Raw genomic sequence first — 19701 nt, 5'->3', positions numbered from 1 at the left:
AATTGTTCCTTATTAGCCAAATGTTATTCCTTTCCTTGTGCGACTCATGTAGCTGATACAATTTGCATTTGTATTGGCTGGAAATGATGCAATTTTCCCTTTAGGTGATGGCTGGAAATGGTGTCTTCAGCTGGCAATATTGCCCCCCTCTATGTGTTGCAAGACATCTTCAATGGTGGCATCATTAATGCCTTAGGCAAATGTCATACCCCTTCCTCTCTCTTGCTGACTTAGGTGATTCTAATCCCTCTTTCTTCCAGCTCACTTGGCATCGAATCAGCAACTTAATGATTATTTTAATGCTGTGATTTGTACTTTATTCAGCGTTTTACCTCTTGTTTTCACCATAGAGAAAATGTGGGAAAAATAAAATGTCAAATCAACAAGGTAGGAAAATTGATGGGTGCAAGGACATTTAAATTCGGCCATGTTTCCCTTTGCCTTTGCCCACCAAATGAAATGGTGGAGAATCGATCTCCATCCAGACTATTTAACTTCCAATATCATTTTCTTTTTGGCCTTTGAAAGTTCATTAAATTTGCAAGGGGAAAATCGATAGCCATTGGGACTTTGTCTTTCATCATTAATTCACTTTTCCTTGCATATTCCCTCCTGAGTGGAAATCCACCTTGCATCGGGATTGATTGTCCTTAAAAATCTCATGCCATTTTAGTCTCCAGTCCCTTGGTGGAAAATCGATGTCCATCAGGATACTTAATTTTGGTCAAATCCTTGTAATTCAGGCCCAAGTGGAGAATCGACCTCCATTAGGGGCACTCTATCCATGTTGTTTTTGCATCATTTTGATCCTTTACTCTCCAAGTGGAAAATCGATCCTCATTAGGATTCATGTTTCCTTGTGCATTTCATCATCGTAAGTCAAGTGGAAAAACGACCTCCATTGGGACTCTTAATTTCCATTGTTTTGTCTTGAGTGGAGGATCCATAGTCATCAGGATTTTCACAATAGAACCTTCATTTACTTGTAAATTAAAGTCTTGGAGTGGAAATTTGACCTCCATCACGACTTTTCTTGTCCTTAACATTGAATTGGTAATTTGATGCTCACGAAGAGGTGGAAAATGTCCTCCATCGGGACTGTCTTGATTTTCATGCTTTTTAAGTCCAAACTTACCCAATTTCATTGATTTAGGCAGTATAAATTCTATTTTCATCGGGACTAATAACATTTTCAAGTTCATTGCTCTTCCTAGGAGTGGAAAAACGACTCCTATAGGGACTTTTTGCATTTTGACACAAAATTCACATCAATTGGCAACATTTTCATCATTTTTGCTCAAATTCAAAGGAAACATGGAAATTCAATTTTATCAGGACAACTTGACTCATCTAGGCAATTTAGCACTCAAGATGAATTCTTTGCAATTTAACAACTTTTACATCCTCAGCCAGGTGACAACTTTGATCCCGATATGACACCCTCTCATAAGCAAAGGCTAAAACCGAGAGATTATTGCTAAGCCAAGACAATCTACGCAAAACACCTACCTAAAAAGTGAAAAAGTGGGGGTCCCCATTTGCAAAGGGGCGATGTGTGAAAGCGTCACAACAGTACCCATTGTCAATCCAAGTTAGTCATTGAACACAATCTCTACTACAAATAAGGCAAGAAAGAAGACAGTTCCCGGAACTATCTCTTAACTTTCTAACAAAGAACATTGCATATAAGGTTATAGATGTGTCATATTACTAATCCTCATCTTAATATACAAAAAAAGCCCATCCCTTGCTTTCAGTTGAAGAGATATCTATGACATTATGCAAATGTTGGATCAAGCAAATTGGTTCTTTGCAAACATAAGTGATGCCAAAGAAAGAAATCGATCCTCAGGATTGATGACCTTTTCTCTAAAGACTTAGGGACCTTGCTGATTTCCAACTCTTGGTGATGTTGTTGAGAGTTATTGACAAAATATATCATAGTTCATATTTGTAACTTGAGATAATATCAGAGCTGTGCAGCAGAAGCTAATTACATCATAAGGAGGATTACAAATCTCCAAAGGTAGGCAAAAGATTTAGTTGATAAGATTAAAATTGACATTGCTTGAAGACAAGCAATCTTGGGAAGGGTGGACTGTCATGCCTTGCCATAGAGAGCAAAAGCCAGATTTATTTGTAGACCTATTACTACAAATTGGGCGAGGAAATTGATAAGGGCTAACCCAGATTTTTAATTAAAAGACAACAACTACCATCAAAGGGCTGACCATAATTAAAGGACATCATTATTATCTAGAGGGTGAGTTAGGTTCAATGCACCTAGACATGTTGATTTGGAATGACTGGATTGGTTGATGATGAGTGAGCGCCACCTCAAGCCTTTCACTTATCCCTAGCAATATCTCTTGATACTCAACATTACCAAGCCCTCGATGTGATGATGATGGGTCACATTCCCTAAATTGCATCATCTTGATCAAGTTTTTAACTTTGATTAACTTTGATCATATTTCACTTTCCATTTTCATGTTTTGGAATTCACCTTCTTGTGATGCATTTCCACTTTCAACCTTGGTTTCTTTAACCTTGAATGTTCTTGACCGAGATTATTTCCTTGTTGCGTTGACTTTGATCTTGAAAAATCCTTGATTTCCTTGATGTAGAATCCTGTCAATTATATCTTGAATGTCATCGACTTTGACTTCAAGATTGTTGTAAAATCCCCTTCATCATTGCAATGTTGAATCTTGCTCTTGTTGCAATGTCTTGATCACTCTCTTCAAGTGATGAAGTCACTCTTCATGTCATGTTTTGTTCATCTTCTTGCATTTGTGGATGTTGTCTATTATTGGTGATGAATTCCTCTTCATTTGCCATCATTGCTTGTAAATCTCAAACTCTTTCTTGCCTTGTGAAGTCTTGCTGTTCATCCTTTGCAAGCCTTAGCATATACATTTTTAGCCACAATTCCTTGACAAGGGCAAAATTGCAAGGACCTAGTGGATTAGTGCCCTTCTTGGTTAGGATTGCAAGTAGAATGTGCAATTGTGCCCTCTTCTCTTGACTTATCAATGCTACCTCTTGGGCGAGATTGCAAGCTTCATGTGCCATTGCGCCCTTAACAAAGCTATCCCTTGCACTCTCAATGTTGTCATATTCCTAAGCGGGATTGCAAGGGATACAAGGAATTTTGCCCTTTTCATATGACTTAGGCAATTTGCATTGTTGAGATTCCATGACTTGAAAGGCGGAATTGCAAGGGGAAGAAGAAACTCTTCTTGAGCGGACTTGGATCATGGAAAGGAAATGTATTTCTTTGGCGGGATTGCACTAGGAAGGTGAAATAGCGCCCTTGCCAAAATTCCTCTTTCTGATTCCTTCATGTTGCAATACCTCGAACTGTTGAGTTCTTGATATCCTTGCAAGTTGCGTCTTCCTTCTTCTCAAGCTTGAACATTGACTCCTTTTGTTGTCATTGTTGTAGAATGTAGAGTCCTTCAATTTGTATTGTTGAATCTTCCATCTACCTCTTCAAGTTTCGATCCTCTAGAATGCATTGATGACATCCTCGCCCTCAAATGCAAACCCTCATGCTTTTCCCCTTGCACTAAACCTGAAAAAGAACACACTTTGAATCAAGAAGAATGAAATAAAATTCAAACTTACACATTCATAATTCATGAAATAACATTAGCACTTCACTAATCATGTTTCCTCTCTAAATTTTCCTTGAACTCGCTTAAACAACTTCTGATTTTACCCTTCAATGCTGGAAGTCTGCTTGAGAAATCTGGAAATTACTTGGAAAAATCATAAATTTCTGGAAATGCTACTCTTTCAAGATCTGAAATTGTCTGATTAATGGATAAACCTCCTCAAGACTGGGTATATTCCAGTTTGTATTCTGCTTGAACAGCCATCCCTTGCAATTTAATCATCATCTCCTTTGTCACCGTACTAATTACTCGATCAAACTCAGGTCTCTTGCTGATAATTCTTTATGAAATATTCTTGACAGTCTGCCGTAGGTCGCATTTTCTGCTCTGCTCCTTAAATCAGATCGAATTGCTTTGAATGAATGAGAAATGGTTGATTTTGAAAATCTTATAGCATCTCTCAACTTTGAATTAGTAATTCCCCTATTAGGCCAACTTTTTAATTTTTGCAATTAATTGCAATTGAATCACCTTTGGGTCGGCTGTCTCTGTTTTGGAGCACTCAGACCTTAAACCTCTTGCACACGTTCCTATAGGAGATTTAATTATCCTAAACCTTGGGTCGGCCAGCTTCATTTCACCTATTTTTGCCTTTTAAAATTTGATCCCAATTTAATCAGTTCGGCTGGGTGAGAATTTCCCTTGTTTGGATGTATATAAATATGAGATGGGCACTTACCTTGGAATTCACATCTCAACCATTGCATTCCCAATCTGAAATTAAACCTAGGTCTGCTTTGCTATGCGAATTTAAATCTGTTCTTTAGGATAAACTCAGATTTCTTAGATCTGATCCTGCTTCACTTTAGGATGATTTGAGATCATCTTCTCTGCAAGAGCCGACTTGTTGACTTGATTGATTGAAATTGAATGGGTGTCATTAAATTGTATGCCTTTTCTTTAAGGGACCAACCTATCAATCATTTGGAGCACAATTTCATGATGGTGAGGAAATCATGCCTTGGGTTTGAGCTCAATTGCAAGGCAATGAGGGAATTCCACTTGGAGTTGAGTGCAGTTGTAAGGCCATGTTGAAATTCTGCTCTCTAACCATTAACTTAGTCCATTTTACATTGCAAGCCTTGAGTGCATTTCTATGTGGGAAGGAAATTTTCATGTTTTGAGTGCGGGATTGCACTAGGGCTTGGATATTCCACTCTTACTTAGTGTTTTTCTAGAGTGCACTTTAAGCATGGAAAGGAATATTGATACTTGGAGTGCAATTCCACCATGTTTGTCAAGAAATTTCCTTGATTGGGGCGTAAATTAGAGGTTAACAAGAAAATCTTCAAGTGCAATTTCATATCCTTTAAGGCGTTGAGCACATTTCCTATAGTGTCAAGGAATTTTGCCTAGGAGATGAGCGCCTTTGAGACATTGTCAAGGAATTTTCAAGTTAGAGTGCATTTGCACACTGGACAAGAACACATGTCACCTTGAAAGGAAATTTTGTTGGTTTGCAAGGAAAACTTGATGATTTAAAAGGAAGAATTTGAGTGCAAATTCCTCTTAGAGAGGAAAACTAAAACTAGGAAGGAATTCAAAATTTTATCCCTTGGAGAAGGAATTTTCATATTAAGAATGTGGGATCACTTCACTTTCCTTTCAAATAAACCTAACAATAATTTTTTGAGGAATAAATTATAAAACCTAATAGTAATTTTTTGAGGAATAATTTATAAAACCCAGAAGCAATTTTTAAGGAGAAAATCGAAAAAACCGAGGAGAAAAATTGATAAAAACCCAGAAATGATTTTTAAGGAGAAAATCACACAAAACCCAGAAAGCCGAAAAAACAGATAGAAGAAACGACCGTTAGAAAATTGCAGAAGAACAGAGTTATCGTGGGAGAAAAAAACAGCTTCATAGGACCTAAAAATAGTGCAAAAACATTGAAACCTAGGTAGAATGGGCAAACACTTGGATTGCAGAAGATACGAATGCGAGAATGGAGAAAACTTGCCCAAAAGAAAAACATGGTAAGGGTTTTTGTGATTTTGCAGAGATCTCCAATGCCAGAAAACCCTCAAACGCACCAGAAGGAAGGAAAGCGGCTCACGAAAACTCCACTTGAAACCCACTACCAGAAACCCTAAAAAAAAGAGTTGTTCTTTCCATTAAAAAAATGATTAAATTTTTTTGGAATAAATTCTAGGCAAGAGGTTGTGGATTTTTTTATTTATTTTTAAATTGCCAAACTTTATAAAAGCACATTGGTCCATTTTGATACCATGTAATGGTAATTGTATATCCAATAATGAAAACGGAGTTTACATATATAGGCAATTACATTATGATGTTTCTAAACGAAGCAAATGTAAACAAAAGGCAGAATTAGAAACTACCTGAACTAACTAAGATGACCATTAGAGAAACATTACATTATTTTAATAATTTTGGCACTTGTATTTTCCTTGTTTTACTTTTCCTAATGACATTCCTCGACAACAATTGACAATTTTTAGACAACTTGACAACTCTCTTACTTTAACAACTCTTCATCTTGTAAATCTCTTCATCTCTAATCACATTTCCCAACATTTTAAAGATCGCTCTACTAAGGATCCTATACTTTAAGTCTTCAAATCAGTGATTACCCCTGGCAAGGACAAACTTTTACATTTACTCTGTGGATTGAACAATGCATTCTCATCCCAATCGACAAAACATCACCTTCCTTATTAGAGCTAGGAGACAAGATTGACTGCCAAGCCATGCAAACTAAGCAAAAACACCTATGCTAACAAGCAAAAAGAGGGTGTCCCCCTTTGCAATGGGGCAATGTGTGAAAACATCACAACAGTAACCCCTGATGTCATTTTTCTTGCATTGAATTGATTCAAGATGGATACCAAGCACCCTAGATTTATACTGAACTTTTTTATATTGTGAAGGTCATATGCCTCAATATTCCTTATTGTACATCATCTTATTAGTTCACTCCTATCAGCTATTATTTCATCTTAATTCTGAGGCAATGGATCTACCATCCAATGGGAGAAGTCTCATTTATTACAATATTTTTTTATTGCATTATGTTGTAGGACACTTGAAGTTTTACCTAATTGTATGCCTCCACATTTTGCATACATGTCCACTAGGATAGTTGCAACTATAACATCTGACAAAAACCCCTCTTCCTCTATGCTTTGATAGATATCCATACATTTTTCCAAAGCTTCCATTTTGGCACAGGCAAGGAGAATGCTGGTAATGGTTGTTGAGTCTGGCTTTACACCTGCTAATTGCATTTGATCAAGAGTTTCTAAAGAAACTCATTTTTGTGCATATCCTAGAAACATTGGAGTCCATGAGACCACATTTCAATGAGGCATTCTGTCAAATGGTTCATTTGCTTTGTATATACTTCCACATTTTGCATATATGTCTATTAGAGCATTTCCAACTATAATATCTGACAAAGTTCCCCCTTCCACTATGCTTTCATGGATTTCCATGCTCCATTCCAAAGTTTCCATTTTGGCACAGTTAGGGGGTTGCTGTGTAATGTCCCCTAATTGGCCCTAATTTAGCCCTAAATCACAATTTCCAAGTAAAACAAGAAATGGAATAGAGGAACATTAACTTAATCATATGATATACCTCATTTATTGATGGAATTCAATTGTAGGGAAGCTAGGATAAGGTGAATCGATAAGGTACCTTAGAGATCCTCTACCCTACGCCCAAGAGCAGATATACCATCCCTTTTGCCTCATGTGGTCCGTGTCATCCATATGAGGTGGTGTACCTAGTGAGGTGTCCTATAACCATTCCCCTTCATCTTGTCATCTAATCCCACTTCCTATGATTGGACTCCTTAGCATGTTGATCCACCATGACAGAGGGTTGAGGTGTATTTACAATAGGTTGCCCTGGGAGTTCATCCCTTCTAGGCCCAAAGGCAGTACCCTTTGTACCCCCTTGGCCTAATGGGACCATTTGGTCACCACCATGAGATGGCGTACCTAGAAGAGTACCCCGTCGCGGTTCCCCTCCTTGTTCTCTCATTGCCCCTATCATGACTGAATATAACAATCAAGCAGGATATGCAATGAACCCTAAGCAGTCATAAACAGTAAAATATATATTATAAACAGTTATAAACAACAGCATATTATTAATCATCAATGAGCAGATAATATTCATCATGCTGCGCATAAAGAACTTATACCCAAACCCACAAGTATATTCGAACTGCTGTATATTTAATTATTAATATTCAATCTAATTTCATTCCCTGATTTAGGTCTGCTCCTAAATCTGCTCTTTCTTCCTGCCCTTCCTTTAAATGATCTCTCCTTTACACTTTATTGGTGGAAGAGTCACCACCTTTTAATAGGAATTGAGGCCACCTTCCATAACAATTAGGTCATTTCTGCTTTTGACAATAATATATTATTCTCCAAATTGACCTCCCTCCCCCCTTTTACTGAAATGAACTTTCTTCCTGTTATATCTTCCCATGTGAGGGAGAGGTCACATCTCTTCATCATGCCTGCCCCTTGGCAAGAGACACAACCTTTTACAATTAGTACCCTTTGAAATAGTACAACCCTTCATAATTCTTGCCCTTTGAAAGAGACACAATCTTATCTACTTCCCATTCCTTTCTTCCTCCTTTAATCCTTCCTTGATTCGCATGCTTCCTTCATTTCTTTCCTCCTCCTTATCACTTTTCAAATGATCTCTTCGCCCTCTTATATCTCATGTTTGAAAGAGACAACTCTTCATTCCATGCCTTTTGACCGTTCATTAACTTAATTACATTTTAATTATATTATATTATATTATTTATTATTTTATGTCTAATATTATTTATTATTAAATCCTATTTCAAAATGGGGACATTATATGCTGGCAAAGGTTGTGGCTTTGCACCTGCCAATTGCATTTGCTTGAAAGTGTTTAGAGCCTTGTAGACAAATCCATTTTGTGCATATCCTGCAATCATTGCATTCCATGAGACATCTCTTTGAGGCATTCTGTGAAACACTTCACTTGCCTTGTCTTTGCTTCAACAATTTTGCATACACATCTATCGGGGTAGTGGCAACTATAACTTTTGACAAAATCCCCTCTTCCTTTATGCTTTGATGAATGTCTATACCTGTTCCAAAGCTCCCATTTTGGCACAGCCAGGGAGGATGCTCACAAAAGTAGTAGGATTTGGCTTTACATCTGCCATTTGCATTTGCTTCAAAATTTCTAAAGCTTTTCCAAAAAATCTATATTGTGCATATCCTGCGATTATGGCATTCCATGAGACAACATATCTTTGAGGCATTCTGTCATGCAGGTCACATACCTTGTCTATGCTTCAATGTTTTGTAAGCATCTCTATTGTCTACCAGAGTATTTCCCAATATAAAATCTGACAAAAATCCCCCTTGTATCATGCTTTCATTAATGTCCATACCCTGTTACAAATCTTCCAGTTTAGCACCGTCGGGGAGAATGCTGGCATAGGTTACGGATTTTGCCTTCACATTTCCCAATGGTATTTGCTTGAAAGTTTCTATAGCCTTATCAACAAGTCCATTATGTGCATATCCTGTAATCATTGCATTCCAAGCGATTACATCTCTTGAGGCATTCTGTCAAGCAGGTCACATGCCTTGGCTATGGTTCCATATTTTTCATAAATGTCTACCAGGGAAGTTGCAACAATAAGATATGGCAAAAATTGCCCTTCCATTATGCATTGATGGATGTCCATACCCTGTTTTAAATATCCCATTTTTGGCAGACAGGGAGGATGCTTGCAAAGATCGTTGAGTCTGTCTTTAAAGCTGCCAATTGCGTTTGCTTGAAAGTTTCAAGAGACTTTTCAGCAAAATTATTTTGTGCATATCTTGCACCCGTTGCATGCCATGACATCACATCTCTTTAAGGCATTCTGTCAAACAATTGACATGCCTCGTCTATGCTTCCACATTTTGCATACATATCTACTGGAGGATTTGTAATTACAACATTTGACAAAATTTCTCTATTCTTTATGCTTTGATGTTAAGTTACCAAGTAGCCCTTAAGGCATCCCACACCCATACTAGGTATGTTTGGGTATGGATTTGTTGGGGGTATGCCCAGGGTATGTACCGGGCATACCCAAAGGCGATGAGTGCCAAAAAGCGACAAAAAAGATATTTTTTGACCCTTTTTTTGCATCCAAAAACCCTAAATGCCCCTAAAAGCATTATTTCACCAATACAAATATCATTTTGCTCTCTTCACTGTCTCTTTTCTCATTTTCTGGTTAGGTTTTCTCACATCTAACACCTTGTGCAACTTAACACTATAAAATGAAGTATCATACTATCAAGAACTTACACAACTAAAATTATCACCTTTAAATGCCAATTGATAAAGATAAATATTAAATATTTAACTATAAATTGGCATTTAATAATTATCTTTAGCACTATAATTTTGGCATTTGGCATTCATGCATTGATCAATGGTGAAGTCTCATACTATCAAATTTATTTAATTTTACAATTCTGTATATATCTTTAAATTTTACACACACACACACACACACACAAAGTCATAGGGTTCGCCAAATTTCGCCCATGAAATTCAAAATTCAGTGAACTTCAAAGAATTGCTGAAAAATCGTTGAAATTCACTACAAAATTCGTACGGATTATATGGCCTAGCATTTTTAATAAAATATATTTGAGTAAAACGCTTTCTATAGGTGTTTTTCCCGCTTCTTAAGGGTTACATAGGATTTTTTTCGCCTTTTTAGGGTTCCGACTTTATCGAGGGTTTCAATAGTATTTCCTGAAGATGGACATTTTGAAGCATTTGAAATATGGCAGCAGACGGACATTCTGAACCATTGGAAATGTTGCGGTAGGCTTTTCTAAGGACTCTGCAACAATTTGCGTTGAGAGATTGATTACAAATATTTACTCAACATAACTTTCAAACTAGTTTTTATATTATTAATTTAGGAATTTATTAGACTTAGATTGTTTCGAAATATTTAACATAACTTTTAAACAATACATTAAGCGATAGTTTTATTATTATTAATTTATGAATTTTTTAGAATTAAACTTTATTATTTTTATATTTAATACATTTATATTTAAAGTTAAATACTTCTAATTTATTAGTGTAATATTATTTGTCTAAAATATTAATGTAAATTTTAATATTTTTAATCAATAAATATAATATCATATATATTTAAAATTTAATATATTTTAATTTATAAATTATGTATTTAATTTTATTAAATATATGGTATATTTTATGTATGTGGTATTAAATTAATATTTTAATTTTATATGTTTTTGTGTGAACAAATTTAAATCTATTTATTAATTTTAAACTATTTTGAGCATTTTGTGAAAATAATATTTATATTTTAAATAATTAAATTTATATAAGGCAACTTTAATGCCAATTTTTGTTTCGAATTGTTTTACCCTCTTCGAACTTCATTTGAATTTTATTGTTGCGGACTCGAACTTGAATTCGAACCTTGTGACTTAGGGTGCATGCACACGCACACACACACACGCACATGTACGGACGTATACAAACCCACACACCCAAGGGAAGAATTTTTTTTCCCATACCCACGTAATGGGTTCTTGTACCCGTACCAGCAACTTAGCTTTGATGGATGTCCATACATTGTTCCAAAGCTCCCCTTTTAGTATAGGCAGGGAGCATGCTGGAAGAGTTTGTGGAATTGGGCTTTACACCTGCCAATTCCATTTGCTTGAAAGTTTTTAAAGTATTTTCAACAAATCCATCTATACATATTCTGCAACCACTGCAGTCCACAAGGGCACATCTCTTTGACTCATTCTGTTAAACAGTTCACGGGCCTTGTCTGGCTTCCATATTTTGCATACACGTTTGTCAGAGCATTTCCAACTACAATATCTGACAAAAATCCTCTTCCATTATGCTTTGATGGATGTCCATGGCCTGTCCCAAAGATTCCATTTTGGCACAGGCAGTGAGGGTGTTGGGAAAGGTTGTCAAGTCTGGCTTTGCACGTGCCAATTGCATTTGCTTGAGTGTTGTTTCTAAAGCCATTTCAACAAATCCATTTTGTGCATATCCTGCAATCATTGAAGGCAAAGAGGACACATTTCTCTGAGGCATTCAATAGATGGTAGGTTCATTGTTTTCCCCAATTTTATGATGCTTGATATTCATGGCCAGCAGTTCAGATTAAGTGCAACATTTTTTTTTATAAATACCTTGCTGCTTGATGTGTTGTCCATTACAACTGAAGGTCTGACCAGGGTTGGGGAACTGGAAGCACTTGTAAAATCATCCAGTTTGGGTGAACATGTTTTGGGTTCAATCCCAACATTTGACACTACTCATCTGTATTTTGTTTTAAAACACTCAAAATTTACATATAATCGAGACAAATTGGATAAGACAACTCAACACTATATAGGAATTGATCGCATTCTTAAACTAAAAGAATTCAATTAATTTTTCTCAAGCACATTGGACATTCTTTGCTCTTTCTTTCATCTTGTTGACCTCTGGCTTTAGATACAATGAAAGTGACAGTGTTTTTATTTTCTTTGCCACATTTACAATTTCTCTCAGTTGAGGAACACCTAGAGTAACATTCTTGGCATTAGCACCAGCATAATGGAGAGTATCCAACATCATCTGAGTAGCAAGTCGACTGATGGATTGTGCTGCAACACATCCCATCTTTTCCCCTGGGGCAACTAGAGATTGAAGGAAACAAGATTCATTTGCACCAACAACCCATTCAATGCTTCCTTTGTGAGGTGGTACTCCTTTTGGATACATTTACTTGCAAATGTACTTGAAAAAGAGTGTTGCATTCTTCCATGCACAAAATTATATCAGATGTCTTCTCTACAAGAAGCTTTCACCTTTCTCCCCTGAAAGTCTAAGATCTGCATTCCCATCATCTTCCTCCACAATGGTAGCTGCATTTTTTCTCCCTGAAAATTTGTCATCCTCGTACTCAATTTTCTGAAATGACATCCTTGCATTAATAACCTTATTTTTCTTGAGCAAAAGTGTCTGGTCCAGATCAACCTCATTTTTTTCTATTAGAAGAAATGCATTCACATTGCATTTATTTTCTTTCTCTGAAGTGATGGGCTCTGCATCCCCATCCTCCTCCTTGTCATCCACACCAGCCCCCTTCACCTCACTTGAAATTTCAAAATTTGCACTCCCATCATTGTTCCTATTGCTTTAAATCCCCAATTCTATGCACACATATCTCAATCTTGTTTGCTTGAAACCCTAAATGTGGAGCTTCCATCCTCTACAAAAACCTTACTCAAGCCTCATTTTTCTCTCTTGAAATCTCAAACTCTGCACGCCAATCGTTCATGTCAATCTCAATTGAGGCCTTGTGGTTCTCTATCTTCTCCACAGGGCTGCCATCAATTTCTGGGCCATCATCAGCCTCTCCAGTGGGACTCACAAAACTAACCCTGCCCTTTTCCTTTCCAGACCTCCCATTCAGAAAACAAAATCCCTCGTCAATAACACCCGTGTTTGCAAGTCTCAAATATACTCATATAGTTCAAATATTAACAAAAAATGTATCAGTTGGTTAGTCAATCTAGGCCGAAGTGTTTTATGTTTCTAAAATTGCATATTTGACATTTTATTATTGCAGGTTTGCAGACTCTAGAGGGCAATGGAGCAGTCTCACAAGGCTCACAGAGGCCGCCAATCAGGACCTTCTGTAAAGAAAAAGGAGAGAGCAGACAAGAAAAAACGTGGAGTTTCTAATGACAAGCATAATCCCAAGGTTTGTTGCCTACACATGATTGTCTTCACTCTTCTCTAATTAAAATTTCTAGCCAAATACCCTTAACTTCATTTTTCAATTGAAAATTTTAGATTGGTAAGCATTTGAGTACAAGGTTGAACCTGATTGGATAGATATAGACATTATTATCATCCTTGAGAGCCCTAAGTTACTATGATTATCATTTTGCTTTTACAGGCATTTGCTTTTAACTCTTCGGTAAAGGCCAAACGTCTGCAAGCTGCAGCAGCAGAGAAGGATCAACGACGACTTCATGTCCCCACAATTGACCGTTCTAATGGGGAACCAGCTCCCTATGTAATTGTGGTACAGGGTCCTCCGCAGGTAAAAATGCAAAAGAGTATTAAAAAGAGCTTATAGTTATTGATGTGCCACTAGCTTAATTTACTGACTTTCTAGTGTGCAACCTTTATTCTTAAGTTCTTGATAAACTGCAGTGATCTTTGGAGTCTTTTTTCAGGTCGGGAAGTCTCTAGTGATAAAATCCCTTGTAAAGCATTACACCAAGCAGAATCTTTCAGATGTTCGTGGTCCAATAACTGTTGTCTCAGGTTTGTTTCTAAACTGGTAGAATATTCAAAAGTGATTTTTTCATCTTCACAGATATATTTGGTTTTCTAAAATATTAAAAGATCATTTTTATTGCTAAAAGGACATTGTTAGAATGAACTTCTAGATGCAAAGTGGAGAGATTCTTAGTCATAAGAGAGAGGTTGTTTGTTTGTTGTATATAATGATTACTGGGCTTTCTTTTAGGCTTGGATTGAATTATATCAGTCATTACTTGCCTTTATTTTTGAGCTTGTGTGCTTAGTCATTTTAGTTTAGTTTGGTGGACACACCGCTATTTTATATGCATGCAGTCAAAAGAACAACAGTGATTGTCAGCTACATACAAGTGGGATGATTTCTAAATGAAAATAACTGCATTCACGAGGTTCGTCACTCTAAAAGGCACTAAACACCCACTTAATTGATGCAAGGGCTGGCTTAACTAAAGGAATCAATTAAATCCTTGTAACACCCCTTCTATATGTACATAAGAAATGATCAATTCTTATGCAGTTTGCAGTCTGTGAAGTCTTCAGACTCATGATCAATCAATCTCTATATTGCACAAGTAGTAAAGGAATCCAACACTTTTTAGTTGTCGTATTAATGGAGAAACAGAAATGAGCCCAAATAATAATAAAATGAAGGTTGTGGCTGTATGTTCCAGTAACATTTTTTGTTCAAATGCACCTGGTTCAAATTCTTATGAAGGGTTCCAATCCATTTTGCTTGTTTGCACCTGATTCTTAAAGGATGGACAAAAGATGCAACTTCTTAGAAGATGAGGGCATTTGCAATTCTTGTATGAATTCTTTTGATTCGATGTCCTTGATTGTGACATCTAATCCGAAGGTTGTGCCCTTTAAGAGTATAGATTCGAATTAAGGAGAGGATACTATTAAAAAGATATTGAGACAATACTAAATTAACACATACCAAGGAAATATCAGTTCAAGGAGTTGTGTGATGCATGTGTTCTTGCATAATAATTAATAAATAAACAGAGGAATAAACTCTAAAGTAATAGCAATGGATTGAATTATTAGTGAAATAATAGCACAACAAGAAGTTAATATAAATTATACATAAAATTTATTTTCTTGATAGTTATACTTATTTTCTATCTCTTTGTTCTGGCATTTGTCTAGATTCGTTATGCAGATAGGCATTATTTTGACTCTTGAGGATGACCTAGATCAGAAACATAGGATCCTAGCAATCATTTAAAATCTCTTAGTTGGGATCTTAGTCTATTTTCACTTGTTTCAAATTTTTGTAATATTTTGGCATCCAAACTGAGTTTATAAAGGAAAATTTCCATTAAATCCATAATATGTAAGTCTTTGTATGGATCTCATCTGCTGGCATGTTGAATGGTTTGTCTGGACTGGTGTGCATTATTAATGTAGAGCGTTGGACATAAGACTGCATGGTCAAAGCAAAGATGTTGATAAATTCTCTTTTATGGTTAAAAGAGATTCAGATTTATACTGTCACGAATCATTTTATTTAATATTGTGCAATTTAAAGATGTAATGTGATTTTGAAATTTAAAATGGATTAGATCATTCATAATCTAGTATGAGGAAATATAATATGCTTTTTACTCCTGCAAATGATATGAAATTCAATATTCTTTTGGGTTTGTCAATGCTGATAAAATTTTGAGTGCAAGTAATGCAGGATGAGGTGAAGGAGGTCGAAGGCGAGAACACGAATCAGGTAGAATTGCTTTTAACTGAACGACTTCGATAGAAAAGGGAATCTTTCACACACCACATTAGGATTTATAATTTGCATCTTGAAAATGTGGATGAATTAAATGACCTCATTTGAGTGTTTGTTCAAATTGAAATGATGAATTTGGAATGAGTAGTAGATTGATTTAAATAATTATACATGTGTATTGATTGTATGATGTGAGTGGCGATTGAATTGAATTTAAGTTGCATGAGTAATGGTGAAATATTAAGCTTTATGGTTAAAAGAGATAAAATGTGTAGATGATTCCAAAACGAATATCGACCCTAGGTTTTTATGTCCTTCTTGTTCAGGTATGTAAATGTATGAAAAGAGTACTTACGAGTTTAAATTTTGTAAATTGAATAATAGTCTAATATATATATATGAGAAATTTATTCAATCATATACATATATCAATAACCAATTATCGTGAAATTTGACTTCGTCAAATGTTTTGTCTATTCATACGAAATTTGTCTAATAATAATTTGATCATCTATTTGTAAATATTGAATATGTATGTATGAAATTAAATTAGGAAATGAAAATCCGATATATATATTTCTTTATCAAAGAATATATTAAAAACAAAGTTTAATGTTTAATGAAAAGTCATTTATAAATAAATTATAAAACAAACCATACTACACATATAATATTATATATCACTTTATTAAACATGTTAATAAAGGTGGCAGGTTGAAAAAGGTGGTCGACCGTCGAAGCCAAAGGAAGAGCCGCTTTGGTCGGTTTGTTGAGCAGAACCCCCTCCATCCACGATAGCCGCTATCAAAGCATTAACGCAGGTCAAATGCGGTGGGAGGCAATAAGGTAAGATGTTTAAGGTAGGCGTAGCTTAAGGGAGATACTACCGACTACCACTACTCCCATTTGAAACGTAAACAACATGTAAAACACTCCCATGACTTGGCATGCAACATCACTCTGCGGTGGATAAGCTAAAGTCGACAGATTCCATGCAGCAATAAAGCTCCAACTGAAACAGTTGGAAGTTTTAAACAATAAGACTCGAACTTGCCACGAAACAAGGGTGGTATTTAATCCATAAGACTACGTGGAGATTATAATTACAACCACTTGACAATAGAAATAGTGGAACAGTAAATAAGACCCAGAGGATAGCAGCAAACATAGCCAAAGATTAGAATAAATAGATGTATGCACACACTCATTCATTCATTCTTTCTGACACGAGATTAGAAGAGCGATAATTTCTTGAAGGGAGGGTTAGAATAGTTTGATAGAGAGGAAGAATAGTTTGAGATAGAGGAAGAATAGTTAGATGTAGAGGAAGAATAGTTGGATAATATCGTGGAGATTGAGCGATAGAGAGATAGTTGGATAGAGATAAGAATAGTTGGAGAGAAAGAGAGACTTGCGATCAAGGCGTGGAATCATTTGACGAAGAACGACAAGGACAAAAGCTTACAATCCACTCTAAAGTTTCCAAGAGGTTAGAATCCTTTGTTTATGTTTTATTTTATTTGTTAAATTTGGTACAGAATGTGTAGAAATGGAAGTTTAGATAATAGATATGTACGTCCAAATGGGTATCAATTATTAATATCGTATTTGAAATGCTTTATAAACCATTATGGAATAGAAGAAAAGAATTTAGAGAAAAGATGTTGTTAATATCGTATTTTGCACAAAAATAATTAGTTAAAATTCTATTTTTAGAATGTGTTTGCGTACTTTTGGTTACATATGAGATTAATTTCATACATGTTTAACACCTTCTATTCTATGTACTTTATTTTGGTCAAAAGATTGATTTTAAGATTATTGCTTATAAAAGTTTATCGTTTTTATGAAAGATTGTCTTCGAAAGATATATTAGACAAGTAATGATTAGTAAGCAACAAAAATGATATCTCTATTTTTGTTTTAAAAGAAAAATTGTATTCTCAAAAGAATTTGTGTTTGAGGGAATCAAGCTAGGGTTAAGCTTGAGTTGGAAAAATTTACCTTTCGGGATGGGTGTCGAATGTGGATGCTTCAGGGAGAATAGTTGCTTTTTCCAACTATTATTTTGCTGTGCATGGCATATACTCGGCCGAGTTATTGTTTGAATTATCCGTAGAAAAAGATGGAAATTCCTTATTTATGCTCTCTACCACATCCTAGTATGATAGCGAATGCTTGTTTCTTAGAATGAACTAGGAAAAATGAAAATGCATATATTATCTAGGCATGCACCAGATTCCCTCTTGCTTTCGAATTTCTTTGGTTAAACCAATTCGTGTAGGGTCGGGTATTCTTGATTGACCAAGAATTCCGGGGAAGCGTAAGCTTCAAGAATCAGGCGCTTTTCCGCCCAACCTTGAAGCTTACGCTTCCCCGGAATTCTTGGTCAATCAAGAATACCCGACCCTGCACGAATTGGTTTAACCAAAGAAATTCGAAAGCAAGAGGGAATCTGGTGCATGCCTAGATAATATATGCATTTTCATTTTTCCTAGTTCATTCTAAGAAACAAGCATTCGCTATCATACTAGGATGTGGTAGAGAGCATAAATAAGGAATTTCCATCTTTTTCTACGGATAATTCAAACAATAACTCGGCCGAGTATATGCCATGCACAGCAAAATAATAGTTGGAAAAAACAACTATTCTCCCTGAAGCATCCACATTCGACACCCATCCCGAAAGGTAAATTTTTCCAACTCAAGCTTAACCCTAGCTTGATTCCCTCAAACACAAATTCTTTTGAGAATACAATTTTTCTTTTAAAACAAAAATAGAGATATCATTTTTGTTGCTTACTAATCATTACTTGTCTAATATATCTTTCGAAGACAATCTTTCATAAAAACGATAAACTTTTATAAGCAATAATCTTAAAATCAATCTTTTGACCAAAATAAAGTACATAGAATAGAAGGTGTTAAACATGTATGAAATTAATCTCATATGTAACCAAAAGTACGCAAACACATTCTAAAAATAGAATTTTAACTAATTATTTTTGTGCAAAATACGATATTAACAACATCTTTTCTCTAAATTCTTTTCTTCTATTCCATAATGGTTTATAAAGCATTTCAAATACGATATTAATAATTGATACCCATTTGGACGTACATATCTATTATCTAAACTTCCATTTCTACACATTCTATACCAAATTTAACAAATAAAATAAAACATAAACAAAGGATTCTAACCTCTTGGAAACTTTAGAGTGGATTGTAAGCTTTTGTCCTTGTCGTTCTTCGTCAAATGATTCCACGCCGTGATCGCAAGTCTCTCTTTCTCTCCAACTATTCTTATCTCTATCCAACTATCTCTATCGCTCAATCTCCACGATATTATCCAACTATTCTTCCTTTACATCTAACTATTCTTCCTCTATCTCAAACTATTCTTCCTCTCTATCAAACTATTCTAACCCTCCCTTCAAGAAATTATCGCTCTTCTAATCTCGTGTCAGAAAGAATGAATGAATGAGTGTGTGCATACGTCTATTTATTCTAATCTTTGGCTATGTTTGCTGCTATCCTCAAGGTCTTATTTACTGTTCCACTATTTCTATTGTCAAGTGGTTGTAATTATAATCTCCACGCAATCTTATGGATTAAATACCACCCTTGTTTCGTGGCAAGTTCGAGTCTTATTGTTTAAAACTTCCAACCATTTCAGTGGGAGCTTGATTGCTGCATGGAATCTGTCGACTTTAGCTTATCCACCGCAGAGTGATGTTGCATGCCAAGTCATGGGAGTGTTTTACACGTTGTTTACGTTTCAAATGGGAGTAGTGGTAGTCGGTAGTATCTCCCTTAAGCTACGCCTACCTTAAACATCTTACCTTATTGCCTCCCACCGCATTTGACCTGCGTTAATGCTTTGATAGCGGCTATCGTGGATGGAGGGGGTTCTGCTCAACAAAC

General features: G+C 35.7%; 1 protein-coding gene across 2 annotated transcripts in view; it reads left to right on the top strand.

Annotated features, from left to right (window-relative positions):
- Positions 1-19701, top strand: part of LOC131855931 (uncharacterized) — an 82551-nt gene that overhangs the window by 14297 nt on the left and 48553 nt on the right. For both annotated transcript variants that reach the window (XM_059210875.1, XM_059210876.1), the window contains exons 2-4: positions 13339-13473; positions 13672-13818; positions 13955-14045. In XM_059210875.1, coding sequence (XP_059066858.1) covers positions 13360-13473; positions 13672-13818; positions 13955-14045 — 352 coding nt within the window. In that variant the 5' untranslated portion in view covers positions 13339-13359. The remainder of the gene's footprint in view (positions 1-13338; positions 13474-13671; positions 13819-13954; positions 14046-19701) is intronic.

This window comes from Cryptomeria japonica, chromosome 9 (genome assembly GCF_030272615.1).
Source record: "Cryptomeria japonica chromosome 9, Sugi_1.0, whole genome shotgun sequence".
Lineage (NCBI taxonomy): Eukaryota > Viridiplantae > Streptophyta > Pinopsida > Cupressales > Cupressaceae > Cryptomeria > Cryptomeria japonica.
Note: the sequence above shows the minus strand (reverse complement) of the source record. Positions and strands in the feature narration are given on the sequence as shown.